Source organism: Salvelinus fontinalis, chromosome 13, assembly GCF_029448725.1.
Source record: "Salvelinus fontinalis isolate EN_2023a chromosome 13, ASM2944872v1, whole genome shotgun sequence".
Lineage (NCBI taxonomy): Eukaryota > Metazoa > Chordata > Actinopteri > Salmoniformes > Salmonidae > Salvelinus > Salvelinus fontinalis.
The window spans coordinates 4376776-4399126 of record NC_074677.1 but is presented as its reverse complement, the minus strand read 5'-3'; the positions used below and the strand labels follow the sequence as shown (position 1 = coordinate 4399126).

General features: G+C 42.1%; 1 protein-coding gene across 2 annotated transcripts in view; it reads right to left on the bottom strand.

Annotated features, from left to right (window-relative positions):
• Positions 1 to 20289, bottom strand: part of LOC129867962 (ubiquitin domain-containing protein 2-like) — a 64258-nt gene extending 43969 nt beyond the window's left edge. For both annotated transcript variants that reach the window (XR_008761696.1, XM_055941480.1), the window contains exon 1: positions 19991 to 20289. Coding sequence is in view for 1 of the 2 variants with exons in the window: in XM_055941480.1 (XP_055797455.1) it covers positions 19991 to 20060 (70 nt within the window). In the remaining variant the exon portion in view is untranslated. The remainder of the gene's footprint in view (positions 1 to 19990) is intronic.
• Between the last annotated feature and the right edge of the window lie 2062 nt (positions 20290 to 22351).

Here is a 22351-nt window from a genome sequence, read left to right as displayed (position 1 = left end):
ATAGTTTTCGGATTCGACCATATTAAAACTTATTTGGGATAGGGGGTGCTATTTTCACTTTGGGAAAAGATCGTTCCCAAATTAAACAGCCTCGTACTCTATTCTAGATCGTACAATATGCATATTATTATTACTATTGGATAGAAAACACTCAAGTTTCTAAAACCGTTTGAATTATATCTGTGAGTAAAACAGAACTAATTTTGCAGCAAACTTCCTGTCAGGAAGTGAAAAATCTGAAATCGAGGCTCTGTTCCAGGGCCTTCCTATTCATTTGCTTGAAATCTATGGATATACATGCACTTCATACGCCTTCCACTAGATGTCAATAGGCAGTGGGAGGTGGAATGGGGTGTCTAGCTTGATCTGAGGTCGAACAAGAGCTCTTGGAATGACGTGACCCCAAATTTCCTTTGTTCAGCAAGGCGTGGGAAGGAACCCTGGATTGCCTTCTGAAAAGCTTTCGGTATAGACGGCTAATATCTCCGACTTTGATTTTATTTGATACATGTGATAATATCATCGTAAAGTATGTTTTTTTCAATATAGTTTTATCAGATTATTGAATGTTTATCGGGAGTTTTGGCGTTTTCCGTTCTCTGCGTTTGGTGAAGATGGACAACTTCGCGCCACTTGGCTAGCTTTGGTTGCTAATTCGACAGGAGAAGAGGACATTCTAACACCAAACAACGATTATTCTGGACAAAGGACTCCTTGTACAACATTCTGATGGAAGCTCAGCAAAAGTAGGAACCATTTATGATGTTATTTCGTATTTCTGTGGAAAATGTTTAGCACTATTTTCCGCCCTCACTGCAGGCGCTGTCTCGCTATAACGTAAGCTGTATGTCGTACTAAAGTTATTTTTAGAATTCTAACACGGCGATTGCATTAAGAACCAGTGTATCTTTCATTTGCTGTACAACATGTATTTTTTAGTAAAGTTTATGATGAGTTCTTTGATTAGATTAGGTGAGTGTCAGAAATATATCCGGATAGTTTTGTGCAGTTTGGCTACGTATTCACATTGTAAAACCACGATTTGTACTGCTAAATATGCACATTTTCGAACAAAACATATATGTATTGTGTAACATGATGTTATAGGACTGTCATCTGATGAAGTTTGTCAAGGTTAGTGAATAATTTTATATCTTTTGCTGTTTTTTTGCGATCGCTACCTTTGCGGTGAATGAATGCGGTTGTGTGGTTGGCTATTGTGGTACGCTAATATAATGCTATATTGTGTTTTCGCTGTAAAACACTTAAAATATCTGAAATATTGGCTGGATTCACAAGATGTTTATCTTTCATTTGCTGTACACCATGTATTTTTCATAAATGTTTTATGATGAGTATTTAGGTATTTCACATTGCTCTCTGTAGTTATTCTTGCTGCTTTGGTGCTATTTGTGATTGTAGCTGCAATGTAAAACTATGATTTATACCTGAAATATGCACATTTTTCAAACAAAACATAGATTTATTGTATAACATGTTATAAGACTGTCATCTGATGAAGTTGTTTCTTGGTTAGTGACTAATTCTATCTCTATTTGGGGGTTTTGTGCAAGCTACCTGTGCTCTGAAAGAAATGTCTGTGCTTTTTTGTATTTGGTGGTGAGCTAACATAAATATACGTGGTGTTTTCGCTGTAAAACATTTAAAAAATCGGATTCACAAGATGCTTATCTTTCATTTGCTGTATTGGACTTGTTGATGTGTGAAAGTTAAATATTTCAAACAAATATTTTTTGAATTTCACGCGCTGCCTTTTCAGTGGAATGTGGGGGGGGGGGTTCCGAACCCCGGGGCTAGACAGGTTAATGTATTGTAATGTTTTAAAATTGTATAAACTGATTTAATTTTGCTGGACCCCAGGAAGAGTAACTGCTGCTTTGGAAGCAGCTAATGGGGATCCATAATATATACATATCCAAAAATACTGTATGAGCAATATCTGCTACATTAACTCTCAACTCAATCCCTCCTGCAATAGAGCTCGCCAGCTTGTAGTCCTAAAACTCAAAACTGATTCACCTCTGGTTTGTTCAGCCATCCCTATGGGAAAGAAGGTCTAAGGCTAACACAGGCACGTTTTGCTCTTGTCACGTCTACTCCTGCTCCCCCCTCTCCGGCGCCCAACATCGCCGGTCTACTAACCACTGGCTCTGACAACCATCATTACGCACACCTGGCACCATCGTTACGCGCACCTGCGCCTCATCATGAGACATACCTGGACTCCATCACTTCACTGATTACCTCCACTATATCTGTCAGTCCCTTAGTTCCATTCCCCAGGCAGTATTGGTTATGTGTTTCATGTCCAGACGCTACTCCTGTTGTGTCGTTCCATGTTTCTTGTATTATTAAACTCGGCCCCTACACCTGCTTCTCGTCTCCCAGCGTCTCCGTTACAGTTCTATGAGATAATAGCAGTCAGTTAACATGACCTTTATGAATTATAAAGCCTTCATGTGTTTTTTTGTTATCACATCAATTCATCAAAATTCACAAGTGGCGTCAACTGAAGGAGATGATCTTATAGAACAAAACGTATAAGATCTCCTAAGACTGTTTACCACAGACCTTATGTTCAGCGGTTATCCAAAAACCCTACAAAAACGCCGTTCATTTTCCCTATAGACTTTGGTCAAACGAACCATGGCGGAGATAGTGCCTACAAAAAGACACCATTAGTATTTCTCTCTATATGATCCAGAATGACCCTTAAACTGTGTGCTCATCTGTCTGTAGCGCCACTATTTCCTCTCCTTTGGGTCACCTGTTGGCATGAGGATGATTTGAGCGTAAAGTGCACTTTTAGAAAACAAAGCCCAACCTAGATAAGCACGAACACTGCCCAGTGAAGTGTGTAGAATCCTCTGTTAACCGTGGGGTTTAAAGAGGAGGAGAAGGAGGAGAGGAAGAAGTCCCAGATAAGGAACGTCCTGCATGCCTCACTACCTCCCTGCCGCGTGGTGGGACGCTGTCCCTGACGACCAGCGTTCGTCTCACAGAAACCATCAGTCCCATTTCCTCTATGTGCCTGCCTGCCCCCAGGCTATCTGCTATCCGCCCATCTCAAGAGCCTCTGATAAGTTTACCACTAACTGGAGAAAGAGAGAGAGAGAGCGACAGAGCTGCTGTCTGTGCATATCAACCCTCATTTAACCAGCACCCTCCCATGTTTCATCAGTCGTTAGTCATTTCAAAAGATCCAAACGACACACAGGAAGGCAAGCTGGAAAAATAACAGCAGGCCATTGAGACAGACTAACACCCAGGCAGCTCACTGAGAGACTAACACCCAGGCAGCTCACTGAGACAGACTAACACCCAGGCAGCTCACAGAGAGACTAACACCCAGGCAGCTCACAGAGAGACTAACACCCAGGCAGCTCACTGAGACAGACTAAAACCCAGGCAGCTCACTGAGAGAGACTAACACCCAGGCAGCTCACTGAGAGAGACTAACACCCAGGCAGCTCACTGAGAGAGACTAAAACCCAGGCAGCTCACTGAGAGAGACTAACACCCAGACAGCTCACTGAGAGAGACTAACACCCAGGCAGCTCACTGAGAGAGACTAAAACCCAGGCAGCTCACTGAGAGAGACTAACACCCAGGCAGTTCACTGAGAGAGACTAACACCCAGGCAGCTCACAGAGAGACTAACACCCAGGCAGCTCACAGAGAGACTAACACCCAGGCAGCTCACAGAGAGACTAACACCCAGGCAGCTCACTGAGAGAGACTAACACCCAGGCAGCTCACTGAGAGAGACAAACACCCAGGCAGCTCACTGAGAGAGACTAACACCCAGGCAGCTCACTGAGAGAGACTAACACCCAGGCAGCTCACTGAGAGAGACCAACACCCAGGCAGCTCACTGAGAGAGACTAACACCCAGGCAGCTCACTGAGAGAGACTAACACCCAGACAGCTCACTGAGAGAGACTAACACCCAGGCAGCTCACTGAGAGAGACTAAAACCCAGGCAGCTCACTGAGAGAGACTAACACCCAGGCAGTTCACTGAGAGAGACTAACACCCAGGCAGCTCACAGAGAGACTAACACCCAGGCAGCTCACAGAGAGACTAACACCCAGGCAGCTCACTGAGAGAGACTAACACCCAGGCAGCTCACTGAGAGAGACTAACACCCAGGCAGCTCACTGAGAGAGACTAACACCCAGGCAGCTCACTGAGAGAGACTAACACCCAGGCAGCTCACTGAGAGAGACCAACACCCAGGCAGCTCACTGAGAGAGACTAACACCCAGGCAGCTCACTGAGAGAGACTAACACCCAGGCAGCTCACTGAGAGAGACTAACACCCAGGCAGTTTTTGTCTGTAGTCTCTGGACTGACACAGTGTGACACAATGAGATTCCCATTAGAGTGGAGGGAGGGCATGACAAACAGTATACTACTGCAGTACACACAGGCATCATGTCATCGGAGGAGTTCTGAAGGGCAGTCAGGGAGCTTCAGTAGGTCTCCTTCTCTCACCGAGTGGCATAATTAAGCAATATGTCTCGAGGGGGTGTGGTATATAGCCAATATACCACGGCTAAGGGCTGTTCCTAGGACTAAGCCCTTAGCTGTGGTATATTCACCATATATCACAAACCCCTGAGGTGCCTTATTGCTATTATAAACGGCTACCAACGTAATTAGAGCAGTAAAAATAAATGTTTTGAAATACCCATGGTATACGGTCTGATATACCACGTCTTTCAGCCAGTCAGTATTCAGGGCTGGAACCACCCAATTTCGAATATAGAATGCTCTTCTCAATAGACCTGTGTTTTCTTCCTACTGCTTTTAGCCCAAAGCGTAGAATGGTTCAGGTTCTATTCCTTCTCTAGTTCTCTCTGGCTAGGCCTAAATGGCAATAAGGTATGACTTGACTATGCAAAACCCTATGATCTTACAAATGATGATACTATGTTTTTCAGACTGTGGGTCTGGGAATGACAATGCAACGGACCCTTAATAGCACTGCGGGGGATAAATAACTATTTAATAGACATATGAGAATAAATCAATAACATGATGACAGAGGAAGACCGCTACCAAGAAGTCTCACAGCCGCACAGGCTCCTTCGACACAGTATTAATGCAGCCAGGACACAACACATTTATCTACTACTACTACTACTACAACCAGTAGGTCTACTACTACTACTACAACTATTAGGCCTACTACTACAACTATTAGGCCTACTACTACTACTACAACAACTGTTAGGCCTGCTACTACTATTAGGTCTTCTACTACTACTACTACTACTATTAGGCCTACTACTACTACTACAACAACTGTTAGGCCTGCTACTACTATTAGGTCTTCTACTACTACTACACTTATTAGGCCTACTACTACTACTACTATTAGGCATACTACTACTACAACTATTAGGCCTACTACAACTATTAGGCATACTACTACTACACGTATTAGGCCTACTAATACTACTACTAGGCCTACTACTACTACTATTAGGCATACTACTACTGCAACTATTAGGCCTGCTACTACTACTACTACTACTACTACTACTAGGCATACTACTACTACACTTATTAGGCCTACTACTACTACTACAACTATTAGGCCTACTACTACTATTAGGCATACTACTACTACACTTATTAGGCCTACTACTACTATTAGGCCTACTACTACTACTACAACAACTATTAGGCCTACTACCACTACAACTATTAGGCCTGCTACTACTACTACTATTAGGCATACTACTACTACTACTAGGCATACTACTACTACTACTACACTTATTAGGCCCACTACTACTACTATTAGGCATACTACTACTACTACACTTATTAGGTCTACTACTACTAGGCATACTACTACTACTACTACTATTATTAGGCATACTACTACTACACTTATTAGGCTTACTACTACAACTATTAGGCCTACTACTACTACTACTACAACTATTAGGCCCACTACTACTACTATTAGGCCTACTACTACTACTACACTTATTAGGTCTACTACTACTAGGCATACTACTACTACTACTACAACTATTAGGCCTACTACTACTACACTTATTAGGCCTACTACTACTACTACTACTACACTTATTAGGCCTACTACTACTACTACTAGGCATACTACTACTACTATTAGGACTACTACTACTACTACTACTAGGCCTACTACTACTACTACGCCTACTACTACTACTACCACAACTATTAGGCCTACTACTACTATTAGGTCTTCTACTACTACTACAACTATTAGGCCTACTACTACTACTACAACTATTAGGCCTACTACTACTACTACAACTATTAGGCCTACTACTACTACTACTACTATTAGGCCTACTACTACTACACTTATTAGGCCTACTACTACTACTATTAGGCCTACTACAACTATTTGGCCTATTACTACTATTAGGCATACTACTACTACTATTAGGCCTACTACTACTACACTTATTAGGCCTACTACTACTATTAGGCATACTACTACTACTATTAGGCCTATTACTACTACAACTACTACTATTAGGCCTACTACTACTACACTTATAGGGCCTACTACTACTATTAGGCCTACTACTACTACTATTAGGCCTACTACTACTACTATTAGGCCTACTACTACTACTAGGCATACTACTACTACAACTACTACTACTATTAGGCCTACTACTACTACTACTACAACTATTAGGCCTGCTACTACTACTACTACTACTACTACTATTAGGCATACTACTACTACTACAACACTTATTAGGCCTACTACTACTACTATTAGGCATACTACTACTACAACTATTAGGCCTACTACTACTACTACTACACTTATTAGGCCTACTACTATTAGGCATACTACTACTACAACTATTAGGCCTACTACTACAACTACTAGGCCTACTACAACTATTACTATTAGGTCTACTACTACTACTATTAGGCCTGATACTACTACTACTACTAGGCCTGCTACTACTACTACAACTATTATGCCTACTACTACTCTTAGGCCTACCACTACTACTACTATTAGGCCTACTACTACTACAACTATTACAACTATTAGGCCTATTACTACTACTACTACAACTATTAGGCCTACTACTACTACAACTATTAGGCCTACTACTACAACTACAACTATTAGGCCAACTACATTCTGTTAGTATGCGAACAGTCAGTCAGTACCACTATGAGATTTTAGTATGAGGTCAGCTGTGGACTAGCAGGTCTGCCAGTGTGACCAGTACAGGACAGCAGCAGAGGACAGCAGCAGGGAACAGCAGCAGAGGACAGCAGCAGAGGACAGCAGCAGAGGACAGCAGCAGAGGACAGCAGCAGGGAACAGCAGCAGGGGAGAGCAGCAGAGGACAGCAGCAGAGGACAGCAGCAGGGGAGAGCAGCAGAGGACAGCAGCAGAGGACAGCAGCAGGGGAGAGCAGCAGGGAACAGCAGCAGGGAACAGCAGCAGGGGAGAGCAGCAGAGGACAGCAGCAGAGGACAGCAGCAGGGGACAGCAGCAGGGGACAGCAGCAGGGAACAGCAGCAGAGGACAGCAGCAGGGGACAGCAGCAGGGAACAGCAGCAGGGAACAGCAGCAGAGGACAGCAGCAGGGAACAGCAGCAGGGGACAGCAGCAGGGGACAGCAGCAGAGGACAGCAGCAGGGGAGAGCAGCAGGGGAGAGCAGCAGGGGAGAGCAGCAGGGGAGAGCAGCAGGGAACAGCAGCAGAGGACAGCAGCAGGGGACAGACATCAGCAGGGAACAGCAGCAGGGGACAGCAGCAGAGGACAGAGTCCCACTGATAGAGACCTACTACAAGGAGAAATGACAAGGGACCGGAGTTATTCCTGAACCTGACCAGAAGAAACTCCAGGCCTATAGTGATAGGAAAACCTCAGGACTCAGGAAATGACTGACACCAACTGAGATACACCTAATACAAAGTATGTGAATCTTCTATATCCATAGATTGAGACCTCTATAGTATATGACTCTGGTCACTTAGCCGCTGTGGGTCATGCTGACACTAAAATAGGATCTTGAGTGGTTTGTGTCCTCTTTGTCTCCCTGACCACTGATCATTAGGATCAGCTATAATGGCTGCTGTCATTGTCTGTGCAAGAGAGCCGAGGGAGATTGTAAATACAGCAGTGTTCTATTTCACCGGCTGTGTCTATACACATGTACTCAGGTCACATGACACGTGTCAAATGACACAAACTTCAACTGCAAGGCACAGATCGGAGTGTACATCTGAGGTCGAACATGGCAGTAAGCTGCCAGCCAGTGAAGTATAGAGTCAGTCAGCTTAGGGCTGTGTTTGGCTGTTGCATGTAGGATACGGTCACTCACCACTGGCTCCATATGACTAAGTCCCAATTCAAATTCTCCCCGAAATGTGCATTCATTCAAGAATTTCAAAGCATTGGATTGGTGTAAGACATTAGGTAGGAACTCCATCTACACCAATCCAGTGTTGTTTTTTTTCATCCTCGAGGGTGAGTGAATGAGTTAACAATCCTGTGTCACAGACCCCCCCCCCCATCTCTCATCACCATGGCAACAGGGCCGGACAGGTGAGGCAGGGATGTCGTGAGGAGGACAGTCTGAGATCTCACACACTGCATTATGCAGCACAGGCATGTGTTTCTGGTTTCACCTCCCAACACACACACACAGTACCCCCACGGACACACACACCTGGGTGCCTTGCTCTGCCAACCTGAGTTCCTCAACAGTAGTGTGAACTGTGACACAGGGCCTGTCTGTGAAGGTGGGCCCTGTCAGCCTGCTGCTGCTGAGGGCAGACATTATGACTAGCTAGGAGAAGGAGACACTGGCTGGCATACAACTGTGGGCTCACTGGGATATGCCATGCATCAGCTGATCCTGGATTTGTTCTGTCCTGTCGCCTGGCTCTTTCCAGTGAAGCGCCAGAGGAGGGGGGTCAGGGTCAACGGCAAATGGGGAGGCAATTTTGAAGATAATTCTTCCTCTAATGAGATCAGTGACTTGAGGGCAAAGCGAAGCAACTAGGAAAGCTGTAATGAGTTTGGGGATGAATGAATGGAGAATATCATTCAACTAAATATTTGTATTCCTCAGTAGGAAATGTAATGGTTTAAATCACTTACAGTAAAAAAGCATTTATAAGTGCTAAGGCCATTGAATGAAAGGAAATTGGTGTTAGTTGGAATTTAGATACAGTAAGAAACCGTAATATGGATTCCTTTTTTTAACGAAATAATAGCACAGGCACATCAATAACTCGGACAGTTGTGAAGTTCACACAACAGACATGCTACTCCAATATCTTATTATCCATGTTGTTCGCAAGCAAAAACACAACCGCGGAGGGAGAGGCTCTTGTTTTTTTTTTAATCACCCTCTTGCCTATGAAGCCCCTAAATAAGATCTGGTGCAACCAATTACCTTCAGAAGTCACATAATGAGTTAAATAAAGTCCACCTGTGTGCAATCTCAGTGTCACATGATTTGTCACATGATCTCAGTATATATACACCTGTTCTGAAAGGCCCCAGAGTCTGCAACACCACTAAGCAAGGGGCTCCACCAAGCAAGCGGCACTATGAAGACAAAGGAGCTCTCCAAACAGGTCAGGGACAAAGTAGTGGAGAAGTACAGATCAGGGTTGGGTTATTAAAAAAATATCTGAAACTTTGAACATCCCACGGAGCACCATTAAATCCATTATCAAAAAATGGAAAGAATATGGCACCACAACAAACCTGCCAAGAGAGGGCCGCCCACCACAACTCACGGACCGGGCAAGGAGGGAGTTAATCAGAGAGGCAACAAAGAGACCAAAGATAACCCTGAAGGAGCTGCAAAGCTCCACAGCGGAGATTGGAGTATCTGTCCATAGGACCACTTTGGGCTTTATGGAAGAGTGGCCAGAAAGAAATAAGCCAACACATTTGGTGTTCGCCAACAGGCATGTGGGAGACTCCCCAAACATATGGAAGAAGGTACTCTGGTCAGATGAGACTAAAATTGAGCTTTTTGGCCATCAAGGAAAATGCTATGTCTGGGGCAAACCCAACACCCCTCATCACCCCGAGAACACCATCCCCACAGTAAAGGATGGTGGTGGCAGCATCATGCTTTGGGGATGTTTTTCATCGGCAGGGACTGGGAAACTGGTCAGAATTAAAGGAATGATGGGTGGCGCTAAATAAATTCTTGAGGGAAACCTGTTTCCAGAGATTTGAGACTGGGATGGAGGTTCACCTTCCAGCAGGACAATGACCCTAAGCATACTGCTAAAACAACACTTGGGCGGTTTAAGGGGAAACATTTGGAATGGCCTAGTCAAAGCCTAGACCTCAATACAATTGAGAATCTGTGGTATGACTTAAAGATTGCTGTACACAAGCGGAACCCATCCAACTTGAAGAAGCTGGAGCAGTTTTACCTTGAAGAATGAGCAAGAATCCCAGTGGCTAGAGGTGGCAAGCTTATAGTGACATACTCCAAGAGGATTATTATATAGGCCTATATTAATAATTATATAGTTAATATAAGTAGACATGCAATCTTAATTGACTGTAGAGCATATTAAGTACCCACAAGGTACTGGTCGCTGACAACACAATCGTCGTGGGACGAACGAGTGACGAATTTTCGGGCAAGGGCAGTCAATTTCAAATTAATTCCTTCCTCCCTCTCCCTGCAAGTGTAAACTCGTTAGACTTCATAATATGTCATCAGAAGTGTCCACTTGGCCTCCCGGGTGGAGCAGTGGTCTAGGGCACTGCATCGCAGTGCTAGCCTCGCCACCAGCGTCTCTGGGTTCGCGCCCAGGCTCTGTCGCAGCCGGCCGCGACCGGGAGGTCCGTGGGGCGACGCACAATTGGCATAGCGTCGTCCGGGTTAGGGAGGGTTTGGCCGGTAGGGATATCCTTGTCTCATCGTGCTCCAGCGACTCCTGTGGCGGGCCGGGCGCAGTGCGCGCTAACCAAGGGGGCCAGGTACACGGTGTTTCCTCCGACACATTGGTGCGGCTGGCTTCCGGGTTGGAGGCGCGCTGTGTTAAAGAAGCAATGCGGCTTGGTTGGGTTGTGCTTCGGAGGACGCGTGGCTTTCGACTTTCGTCTCTCCTGAGCCCGTACGGGAGTTGTAGCGATGAGACAAGATAGTAATTACTATCGATTGGATACCATGAAAATTGGGGAGAAAATGGGATAAAAAAAATAAAAAATTTAAGTGTCCACTTAATTTGTGGCTGAGGGTGTGTCCAGCCCCCCCCCCCCCCACACTGACTGAGTATCTCTCTCCCAGATTCCAACTGCTGATTCATGTTTATTCATAAATACTGTAAATCTACCAAAGGTCTGTTAATTGCTCACTTGAATATATGCAGTTCAAGGAACAAAATTCATGAAATATGCTGTCTAGTGCAGTCAAACAATAATCATGTATTGGCAATATGAGAGACTCACCTGGACTCTTCTTTTGAGGATGCTGAGATCTCTATACATGGATACAATATGTTCAGGAGGGACAGAAATAGATAGAGGGGTGGAGTTGCAGTTTACATCCAGAGTCGTATTCCAGCAAAACAACGTAAGGACTTGATGTTCAATGGATTAGAGGCACTATGGGTACAGGTGCATTGACCACATTTGAAACCTATAGTAGTTGGTTGCTGCTATAGGCCAACTAGTGCTGATGTGAAATATCTTGATGGAATTTGTTAAATGTTAGATAAGGTATCTGATGAAAATAGGAAAATATATTTTTGGGGAGACATGAATATTGATTTTTGAATATTGAATATTGTCCAATCCGAAAGAAATGTATTTCTGTTGCCAATGTATGTAACCTGACCCAAGTTATGACATCACCAACCAGAACGTTCACTGATAGGTCCGGTATCACATCATCAACTTGTATCGATCACATTTTTACTAATATGGCTGAACATTGTTCTAAAGCTGTATCAGTGGCATTAGGTGATCGTAATGTGGTTGCACTCACTAGGAAAACTAAAATACCAAGGCTGGCCCTAAGGTATCTACCACAGGCCCTACAGAGGGTTCAATCAGGACTCACTCACTAGGAAAACTAAAATACCAAAGGCTGGCCCTAAGGTAATCTACCGCAGATCCTACAGAGGGTTCAATCAGGACTCACTCACTAGGAAAACTAAAATACCAAAGGCTGGCCCTAAGGTAATCTACCGCAGATCCTACAGAGGGTTCAATCAGGACTCACTCACTAGGAAAACTAAAATACCAAAGGATGGCCCTAAGGTAATCTACCGCAGATCCTACAGAGGGTTCAATCAGGACTCACTCACTAAGAAAAGTAAAATACCAAAGGCTGGCCCTAAGGTAATCTACCACAGGTCCTACAGAGGGTTTAATCAGGACTCATTTGTGGATGAGATTAAGAATGTGCAATGGTTAGAAGTGAAATGTCACTAAGTTTGTTTATGAAATGATTGATGAGTATAGCTGATAAGAATACCCCTTTAAGAAAACGCACTGTGAGGTCAAACGGTGCCCCATAGATTGATGAGGAGCTGAGAAATGTAATGATTCAACATTATGATGTCAAAAAAGTACCACATAAATCTGGCACTCTGTTTGATAAGCAAAGTTATTATAAATGAAGAAATCTTGTGTAACGGCTGTCTAAGGGTGAGAGAGTGGACCAAGGCGCAGCGTTGGAATATGACATACTGATTTATTGAACAAGACGAAGACGAAACGAAATACACTTGATAAACTACAAAAACAAATAAATGATGTAGACAGACCTGAACGACGAACTTACATGAAACACGAAGAACGCATGAACAGGGAAACTGACTACATAAAACGAACAAACAAACAAAACCGGAACAGTCCCGTGTGGCGCAACGTACATAGACACAGACACAGGAGACAACCACCCACAAACAAACAGTGTGAAAACACCTACCTTAATATGGCTCTCAATCAGAGGAAATGAAAACCACCTGCCTCTAATTGAGAGCCATATCAGGTCACCCTATTACCAACATAGAAACACATAACATAGACTACCCACCCAAACTCACGCCTTGACCGACAAACACATACAAAATAACAGAAAACCGGTCAGGAACGTGACATCTTGTAACCAAGCTAAACAAAGGAAAGAAGAAGGGATTCTATCAGAACAAAATTGATGAAGTAAAGGGTGATGGGAAAAAACTGTGGGGATCGTTGAACACTATTATGGGTAGGAATTCGAACATGTCTGCCTCTTTTGTTGAATCAGAGGGTATATTTATTACAAAACCACACGACATCGCAAACTACTTTAATTAATATTTTACAGGCAAAGTGGACAAGTTGATTCCAACTGTCACGTTCTGACCATAGTTCTTTGGTATTTTCTTTGTTTTAGTGTGGTCAGGGCGTGAGTTGGGTGGGTAATCTGTGTTTTCTATTTCTGTGTTGGTTTTCTGTGTTTGGCCTGATATGGTTCTCAATCAGAGGCAGCTGTCATTCGTTGTCCCTGATTGGGAACCATATTTAGGTAGCCTGTTTTCAGTTGGGTTTTGTGGGTGGTTGTTTTCAGTCTTTGTGTGTCTGCACCAGATATAACTGTTTCGGTTTTCACTTTGTTGTTTTTGTATTTTGAGTTGTTCACTTCATTTAAATAAGATGAACAATTACCACGCTGCGCATTGGTCTTCCGATCCTTCAAATTTCTCCTCCTCAGACGAGGAGGAAGACGACAGCCGTTACACCAACTGATGACTCCATGTCATATACCCTTATAACAGATTGTATCATGAAGGAGAGGCAATGCAGGTTCAAATGTCACCAAGTAGAAGAAGAAGATGCTGCTGTCTCCTTCGGATGACATGTCGCCTGGTACAGATCATCTAGACGCCAAATTGCTTAGAGTTACAGCTAACCAAATATCTACACCAATCTCTCATATTTTTAATAAGTGCTTGATGTATGAGGTGTGCCCAGAAGCCTGGAAAGACTCAAAGGTTATTCCACTACCTAAGGATAAAAAAAAAAATCACTGGTTCTAATGGTCGTCCTATAAGCTGGCTGCCTGTGTTAACCTGTCTAGGATCAGCGTGGCGCTAGCGGCACACCCCCCCCCCCCACTGAAAAACCAGTGCCGCGAAATTCAAAAAAAATATTTTTTTAAAATATTTAACTTTCACACATTAAAGTCCAATACAGCTAATGAAAGACACAGATCTTGTGAATCCAGTCAACATTTCCGATTTTTAAAATGTTTTACAGGGAAGACACAATATGTAAAGATGTACATCTATTACCTAAAAACACATTAGCATAATCCACCATCTTTTATTTGTCCACCAACACCAGTAGCCATCACCAATTCGGCTAAACTAAGATATTTATAGCCCCTAACCAACAAAAAAACTCATTAGATGACAGTCTGATAACATATTTATGGTATGGGATAGGTTTTGTTAGAAAAAAGTGCATATTTCAGGTAGATGGCATAGTTTACAATTGCACCCACCATCACAAATGGACTAGAATAATTACAATGAGCAACGTGTTTACCTAACTACTAATCATCAAACATTTCGTAAAAATACACAGCATACACGAATCGAAAGACACAGATCCTGTGAATACAGACAATATTTCAGATTTTCTAAGTGTCTTACAGCGAAAACACAATAAATCGTTATATTAGCTTAGCACATAGCAATTAGCAGCCCAGCATTGATTCTAGCCAAAGTGAGCGATAAAAGTCAACATCGCCAAAAGATATTAATTTTTTCACTAACCTTCTCAGAATTCTTCCGATGACACTCCTGTAACATCACATTACAACATGCATATACAGTTTGATCGAAAATGTTTATATTTAGCCACCAAAATCATGGTTAGACAATGTGAAATGTAGCTCAGCTGGTCAGAAAATGTCCTTGCGCCACTTAGACAGTGATCTACTCTTATACATAAATACTCATAAACGTGACTAAAAAATATAGGGTGGACAGGGATTGATAGACAATTTAATTCTTAATACAATTGCGTTATTACATTTTTTAATTTATCCTTACTTTTCAATACAGTTTGCGCCAAGCGAAGCTACGTCAAAAAACATGGCGTCCTAAGCCACTAAAATGTTTCGACAGAAACACGATTTATCATAATAAAAATGTCCTACCTTGAGCTGTTCTTCCATCAGTATCTTGGGCAAAGGATCCTTTCTTGGGAGAAATCGTCTTTTGGTGGAAAGCTGTCCTCTTGCCATGTGGAAATGTCAACTGCGTTCGGGATGAACTGGAAAGCGTGCCCAACTTTTCACATCGTTGCAAAAATAAATGTCCCAAAATCGCACTAAACGGATATAAATTGCTATAAAACGCTTTAAATTAACTACTTTATGATGTTTGTAACTCCTATAACGAGTGAAAAGATGACCGGAGAAATATAACAGGCTAAACTAACGCTTGGAACAGGAGAGGGTCGGTGTCTTCCACGCGCGTTACGCAGCAAGAAAAGACTTGCTAGCTAAAGGTTTTTTTCATTTGTAGGGCCTGTGAACGCGCAATCGACCCCGTTGGAATCGTCATCACGTAAAGGCATCCAGGGGAAGACGTAAGAAGTGTCCGTATAGTCATAGCAACGACAGTGCCCTTTTAACTGACTTCAGAAAAGTGGCCAACATTTCTCAAATCTGACTCCATGTCAGGGAAATTGCTGTAGAATGGGCTCTGTTCCACTTAGAGACAAAATTTCATCTCCTATAGAAACTATAGACTGTTTTCTATCCAATAATAATAATAATATGCATATTGTACGATCAAGGATTTTGTGGGAAGCCGTTTAAAAAATTAGCCAAATTAGCATAAATAGTCTAAACAGCGCCCCCATCCCCAACAGGTTAAGTAAATTATTGGAAAAAATTGTATCTGTACAAATCAAGGATTATTTCTCATGTAATGGTCTGATAACGGGTTTCCAGCATTCATACAAAGAAGGGCATTCTACGAGTACGGCCTTAGCACAAATGACAGATGATTGGTTAAAAAGTATGGATGACAGGAAGTTAGTTGGCGCAGTGTTGCTAGATTTCAGTGCTGCTTTTGATATAATTTATCATGAACTGTTACTAGGTAAACTCAAAAGTTATGGTTTTAAGTCTGCAGCTCTATCCTGGATGGAAAGCTATCTATCCAGGAGAAGGCAAAAGGGTTCTTTAATGGTAGCTTTTCAAGCAGTAAAGATATACACTGTGGTGGTCCTCAAGGAAGCTGCCTAAGCCCACTTCTCTACTCTATCTTTACTAATGATTTACCATCAGTAAGGAACAAAGCAAGAGTGGGCATGTATGCTGATGACTCAACAAGGTATAGCGCAGCATCAGAATGTAATGAGCTAACAGATGTACTGAGCAGTGAACTAAGAATGGTGTCTGAGTGGGTTGATATGAACAAATTGGTATTGAACATTTCTAAAATTAAATGTATTGTATTTGGTTCAAGATATACACCTAGAATATGTAGACAACTACAAATACCTAAGTCAGAACCGTACAGAGGAGTGATGCTAGTCGGGCGAGTGCAGGCAGCAATCGGTTGAAGAGCATGCATTTAGTTTTACTTGCATTTATGAGCAGTTGGAGGTCACGGAAGGACTGTTGTATGGCATTGAAGCTCATCTGGAGGTTTGTTAACACCGTGTCCAAAGAAGGGCCAGAAGTATACAGAATGGTGTCGTCTGCGTAGAGGTGGATTAGAGAATCACCAGCAGCAAGAGCGACATCATTGATATATACAGAGAAAAGAGTCGGCCCGAGAATTGAACCCTGTGGTACCCCCATAGAGACTGCCAGAGGTCAGGACAACAGCCCCTCCGATTTGACACACTGAACTCTATCTGATAAATAGTTGGTGAACCAGGCGAGGCAGTCATTTGAGAAACCAAGGCTGTTGAGTCTGCCGGTAAGAATGCGGTGATTGACAGAGTCGAAGGCCTTGGCCAGGTCGATGAAGACGGCTGCACAGTACTGTCTTTTATCGATGCCGGTTATGATATCGTTTAGGACCTTGAGCGTGGCTGAGGTGCACCCATGACCAGCTCGTAAACCAGATTGCATAGCGGAGAAGGTACGGTGAGATTCGAAATGGTCGGTGATCTGTTTGTTAACTTGGCTTTCGAAGACTTCAGAAAGGCAAGGATAGATATAGATCTGTAACAGTTTGGGTCTAACATCACAGCACAGTTGAAAAATATATGGCAAATAAAAATCCGAAATGGATGATGTTGGAAGATAGATGGGAAAGGTTGAGTGGAGCTGAAGGGTGGGACTAATAACGAGATAAACAATGTAGGGCATACGGGATCTGTGAAATGTGTATAGGTGCGGAGCTATTGTGAAATAGCACAGTTACAAGTGGAAATCAAACTGGATGGACAACAGAAATAGAGGAAGGACTAAGAACAAACAAGAGAGAACTATTATAAAGTAGACTGTGTCTGTAAAATGTGTATAAGATGTATAAATTGAAGGTAAAAACAGAAATGTTTATCAGTTTACTCCAATTGGGGGATCGGTGGTAGGGTTTGCGGGGAATAATAATAAAGGTATACTCTTTAAAAAAAGTATGTATGTCTATGTAGGTATGTCTATGTATATATGTGTATATGTATGCATACGTGAATGGATATATATATTTACCCAAAAAAATATGGGGGATTGGAAATGATGCAGACAATTACATTGATGGAAGCAACATTCTTTCCGCAATATTAAGCTGATCCACCCCTAAGAAAAAAAAAGGAAAAAAAGGGAAAAAAACAGTTTGGGTCTAGAGTGTCTCCCCTTTTGAAGAGGGGGATGACCACGGCAGCTTTCCAATCTTTAGGGATCTCAGACGATACAAAAGAGAGGTTGAACAGGCTAGTAATAGTCGTTGCAACAATTGCGGCGGATAATTTTAGAAATTGAGGGTCCAGATTGTCTAGCCCAGATGATGACTGGAAGTCTATAGACACGGTAGCATCCCTTTAAGCACTACTGAACAAAAGAGACATTTGGGTGCCAAATGAATGGCTAATTTAGGTGAGAGGAGCCAAAAGATCTGTCTCACTGAAAAGACTCGTAATGCCCATTTCTACAAGGGAAGATGTGCGTTGAAACCTTCATCAAAGCAGTACTCTCTTGCTCAGTAACAAGCGATGGATGAGAGTCAAGGTAACAATGCCTGTTCAGAATACTTATAAGCTGATACTTTCTCCTGAGCTACAGTCTGCTGGCTTTACTCTCGTGTGAAAAGTCAAAAACCATTGAGACAAAAGGAGTGTAATAACTAGCTGCTCCCTGGAGGAATCAAATCACATCTTAGTTGTCACATACACGTGTTTAGCAGAAGTTATTGCGTGTGTAGCGAAATTCTTGTGTTTCTAGCTCCAACTGTGTAGTAATATCTAACAATTTCACAACAATACTCACAATAAACACAAATCTAAAGTAAACGAATGGAATTAAGAATATATAAATATTTGGAAGAGCAACGTCAGAGCGGCATAGACTAAGATACAGTAGAATAGTATAGAATACAGTATATGAGATGAGTAATGCAAAACTTGTAAACATTATAAAAGTAACTAGTGTTCCAGTATAAAAGTGGCCAGTGATTTCCATTCTATGTATATAGGGCCGCAGCCTCTTGTATCAAAATCAGATCCCTGTTGCGCTTTCTCTCTCGGCCAAGCTAGCTATGTTATTTTGTAGAATCGTGACAAGTTGTGAGTTATAGAAGCTCGACACATGTTCAGCAATGTGCAGTCCACAGTACACATTTGGTTACAGCACAAACGTCACTGCCTGGTAATAGCAATATAATGGTGTGTAGACCTAACAACATGTGATATACCAGTGACCTCGGGACATTGTTGCATTGGGAGGACCACCTCAAGCGACATAGAACAAAGGTACATTTTTGCCATGTGCATATGCAATGCAAACATAAAGCAGATCAATACCGGTTATCTATGCAAGGAGCTATCACAGACTTATGTGTACATGTACAAGCCCCTACCCCTCAAACCTAAACTGAATCACACCACCTAAAGGCATAACAACAACATCTGTAACATTAAACATCTGAAATCCCGACGCGGTGAGGAAATAACAGTGTGAAGTAACCACCTAAGGGGTCGCAGTTAAGAGCCAACAATTATATGAATACCCGTCTTTCTCATTCACAAAGCACTGGATTAAGCACATTATATACTACTGGAATGAACACGGTGGGCACATAATATCCATTAAATGATGTGCGTCAATGAGAGGAGATATGCAACTCTGGGTTATTATTGAATACAGTATAATTGTTGGACATGTCAATGAACCAGGAACCACCACCACTGTTAGTTATTTAAAGCAAGTTTCGGTGCAACTCCCCCATCCTCCTGCAGCTGCGAATTAAAAATGTCACGCTCCCCCACTTTAGAATGTCGACCCCAAGAAAATACGGATTAAATGAAACATAATTAGGTTATATGATTGCAAAAATGTATCTGTGAACACAACAAAGCATCATTTGAGTTACAATATTTTATAACAGCATGTAACGTTATGATGTTCTGCATTCCTGAGACAAACAGTGACCCACATTTATTGTGCAGAAAGATAGCTATAGCTAGCATGCTAGCAGGATGTCTAACTACAACATTAAACGCCTTCATTCAAAACAGACAAAAGCAGTCATTTAACACGGAACAGTAAGCATTTTCAAGATCATCAAATGTTGCCTAAATAGCTAACTACTATACGCATGAAGCCGGATGGGGCTATAGACGTGGCCGCCACGATGTTATAGGCGGCTGCAATAACGGGAAGACACAAGGGGAAACAAGGCGCATGAAGTCAGCGTGTAACCAAAAACCACCAATCATCGACCAAAAACCACCCCGAAGGTATGTAACTCATTTCTTACCTCCAGTTCCGTCAGAATTTTCGTTTAAACTGCCTGAAGAATCATGGTGACTACCCACACAACCACCCATGGATGTTTTAACTGCGCTACCCCCGCAGACCCCTCTTGTTTTCTTTCCTCTCGTGCTCAAGTCTTCCTCTCAGAATAGAAATTGAATGGGCGCGAGCATCAGCTGGGAAGAGGCGGAGAGAACACACATCACAAGGTGACCGCTTCTACAAGAGAAAAGAAGGGGTACTGAGAGGGAGCAAATAGAGATAAAGAATGGGCGGATGAGAAGGGAGGACGGGGAGAACACAACTCAGCATAGTGTAACTGAGATGAGAACAGTTTCTAGTATAATGCATTGTCCCCCATGCATACTAGGGCAATTTCAAGCACATGGGTGAAAATCAAATGTGAAATCAGATGTGAAACCATTATGTTCTATTCTATTCTGTTATTCTTTAGTTTACTATATAATGTTATACTCTATTCTACTCTATTCCACTCTTCTCTATCAAATTATTTCCTTTATTATTGTGGTTCTAAAGGCTACACACAGCTGGGTTTTCAAATTCACCTTATGCAGACTAGTAATGCATGCTACTACTACTCATACTTTATACACTTTTAAATCTGTTTTTCCAGGAAAATGTTCCCAATTTAGATGATAAGTTTAGTTTTTCCTTGAATATACTGACTCTATTGCTATCGTTTTTATAGTTTAGTATTTCCTCTAATTTACTGACTCTAATACTACCGTATCCCAATACGTCCCAGAAGTGTAACATTGTGTGATCAGTATCTAGTGTCTACACCAGGGGTGTCAAACTCATTTCGCATCGTGGGCCACATACGGCCTAGGGAGATGTCAAGTGGGCCGGACCATTAAAATTATACCATACTCTGCTATAAATAACCAAAATATCATGTCTTTCCTTTGTTTTGGTGTAAAGAAGCACAAGAACATTAGGAAAATATTGAAATTTAATGAACTATCCTTTTACAAAACATTTCATGAAACACCTCATATTTCCTTAGACAAATGTGCAATTTACTTTTATCATTCACAAATATGCATTGCAACTGATCCCACTGATTGTACAAAGGCACAAAACTTTAATTGGTACTGAAAAATATAGTAATGCACTTTAAGATTAAATGAGACTTTTAAAGAAAGGAATTTTTAAACCACTTACACATACGCATATAAAATCTAAATGTAATCCCTGCGTACACCTTACAAACTAAGGAGAGTGATTTTAAATGTGTAATGAAGAAAGTGTTCGCCTGTCCTGTAAATCTGTAAACTTCATACATGAAACATACATACACATACAATACATACTGAAAATTTATGGAGTTGTATGAACAGTAGAATTCCATCACACAACTTTTGTTTTGAAGCTGCTGACTAACATTAAAGTGCACATTTTTTAAATCACCACAGTAAGGATTCATCTTCACAGAGCTGTATTCTTTCAATGCAAACAGTATCTAAGGCAGCATTTTAAAGGTGTTAGTCTAGTCTGGACTTGTATTTGTTCCTGAAACTTGGCATCTTTTGGCCTGTACAAGTGCATCAACACCAGCTGTCATGTCCTGACTAGCTGTCACTTTCAGAATGTCATTTAAGTGCTTGTTTGTGAGACTTGAACGCATTTTTGTTTTATTGATATTCATCACTGAGAAAATTTGTTCACAAAGGTAGGTTGTCCCAAAGATGCACAAAATTTTAGCAGCCAGGGCTGTTAATTTGGGGTACCCTGGTAGTAGATACTGATAAAATCTGTCCAGACCTACAGAGGCAAATTTGCCCTTCAAATCTGCATCACACTGGTAGCTGGCTTTTACCGCTGCTTCACTGACTTCTCGGCTCTGGATGAAAGTTGACTGCTGTTTCCTCAGACCCGCCAGCAATTCGTTAATCTTATCTCTTCTCAGTTGTCCTTGCAAGCCGTCATATTTTTCGCTGTGATGAGTCTCGTAGTGGCGTCGAATATTATATTCCTTCAATACCGAAACTTGTTGCAAACACACCAAGCACGAAGGTTTTCCGTGCATCTCTGTAAATAAATAGGACGTGGTCCATTTTTCTTTGAAAATTCTACACTCCTTATCTACTTTTCTCCGTTTGGATAACGACATTTTGGCTAATGAGGGTGTAGCGGAGAGGTAGAGACCAAGGTGTTAACAACGTCGTAACAAGCAGCAGATGGCGCATTGATACCGTCTGCTGTTTTCAGTCTGTCTCAGTGATGCGGCTTGTCTTCTACTCTGATGGAAAGAGTGCGCCCCTTAGCGGATAATCCATGAATTGCAGCGATTTAAAAATATTAATTCCATGTCTTTTATGCATTTTTTCCACTTTCAAATTAT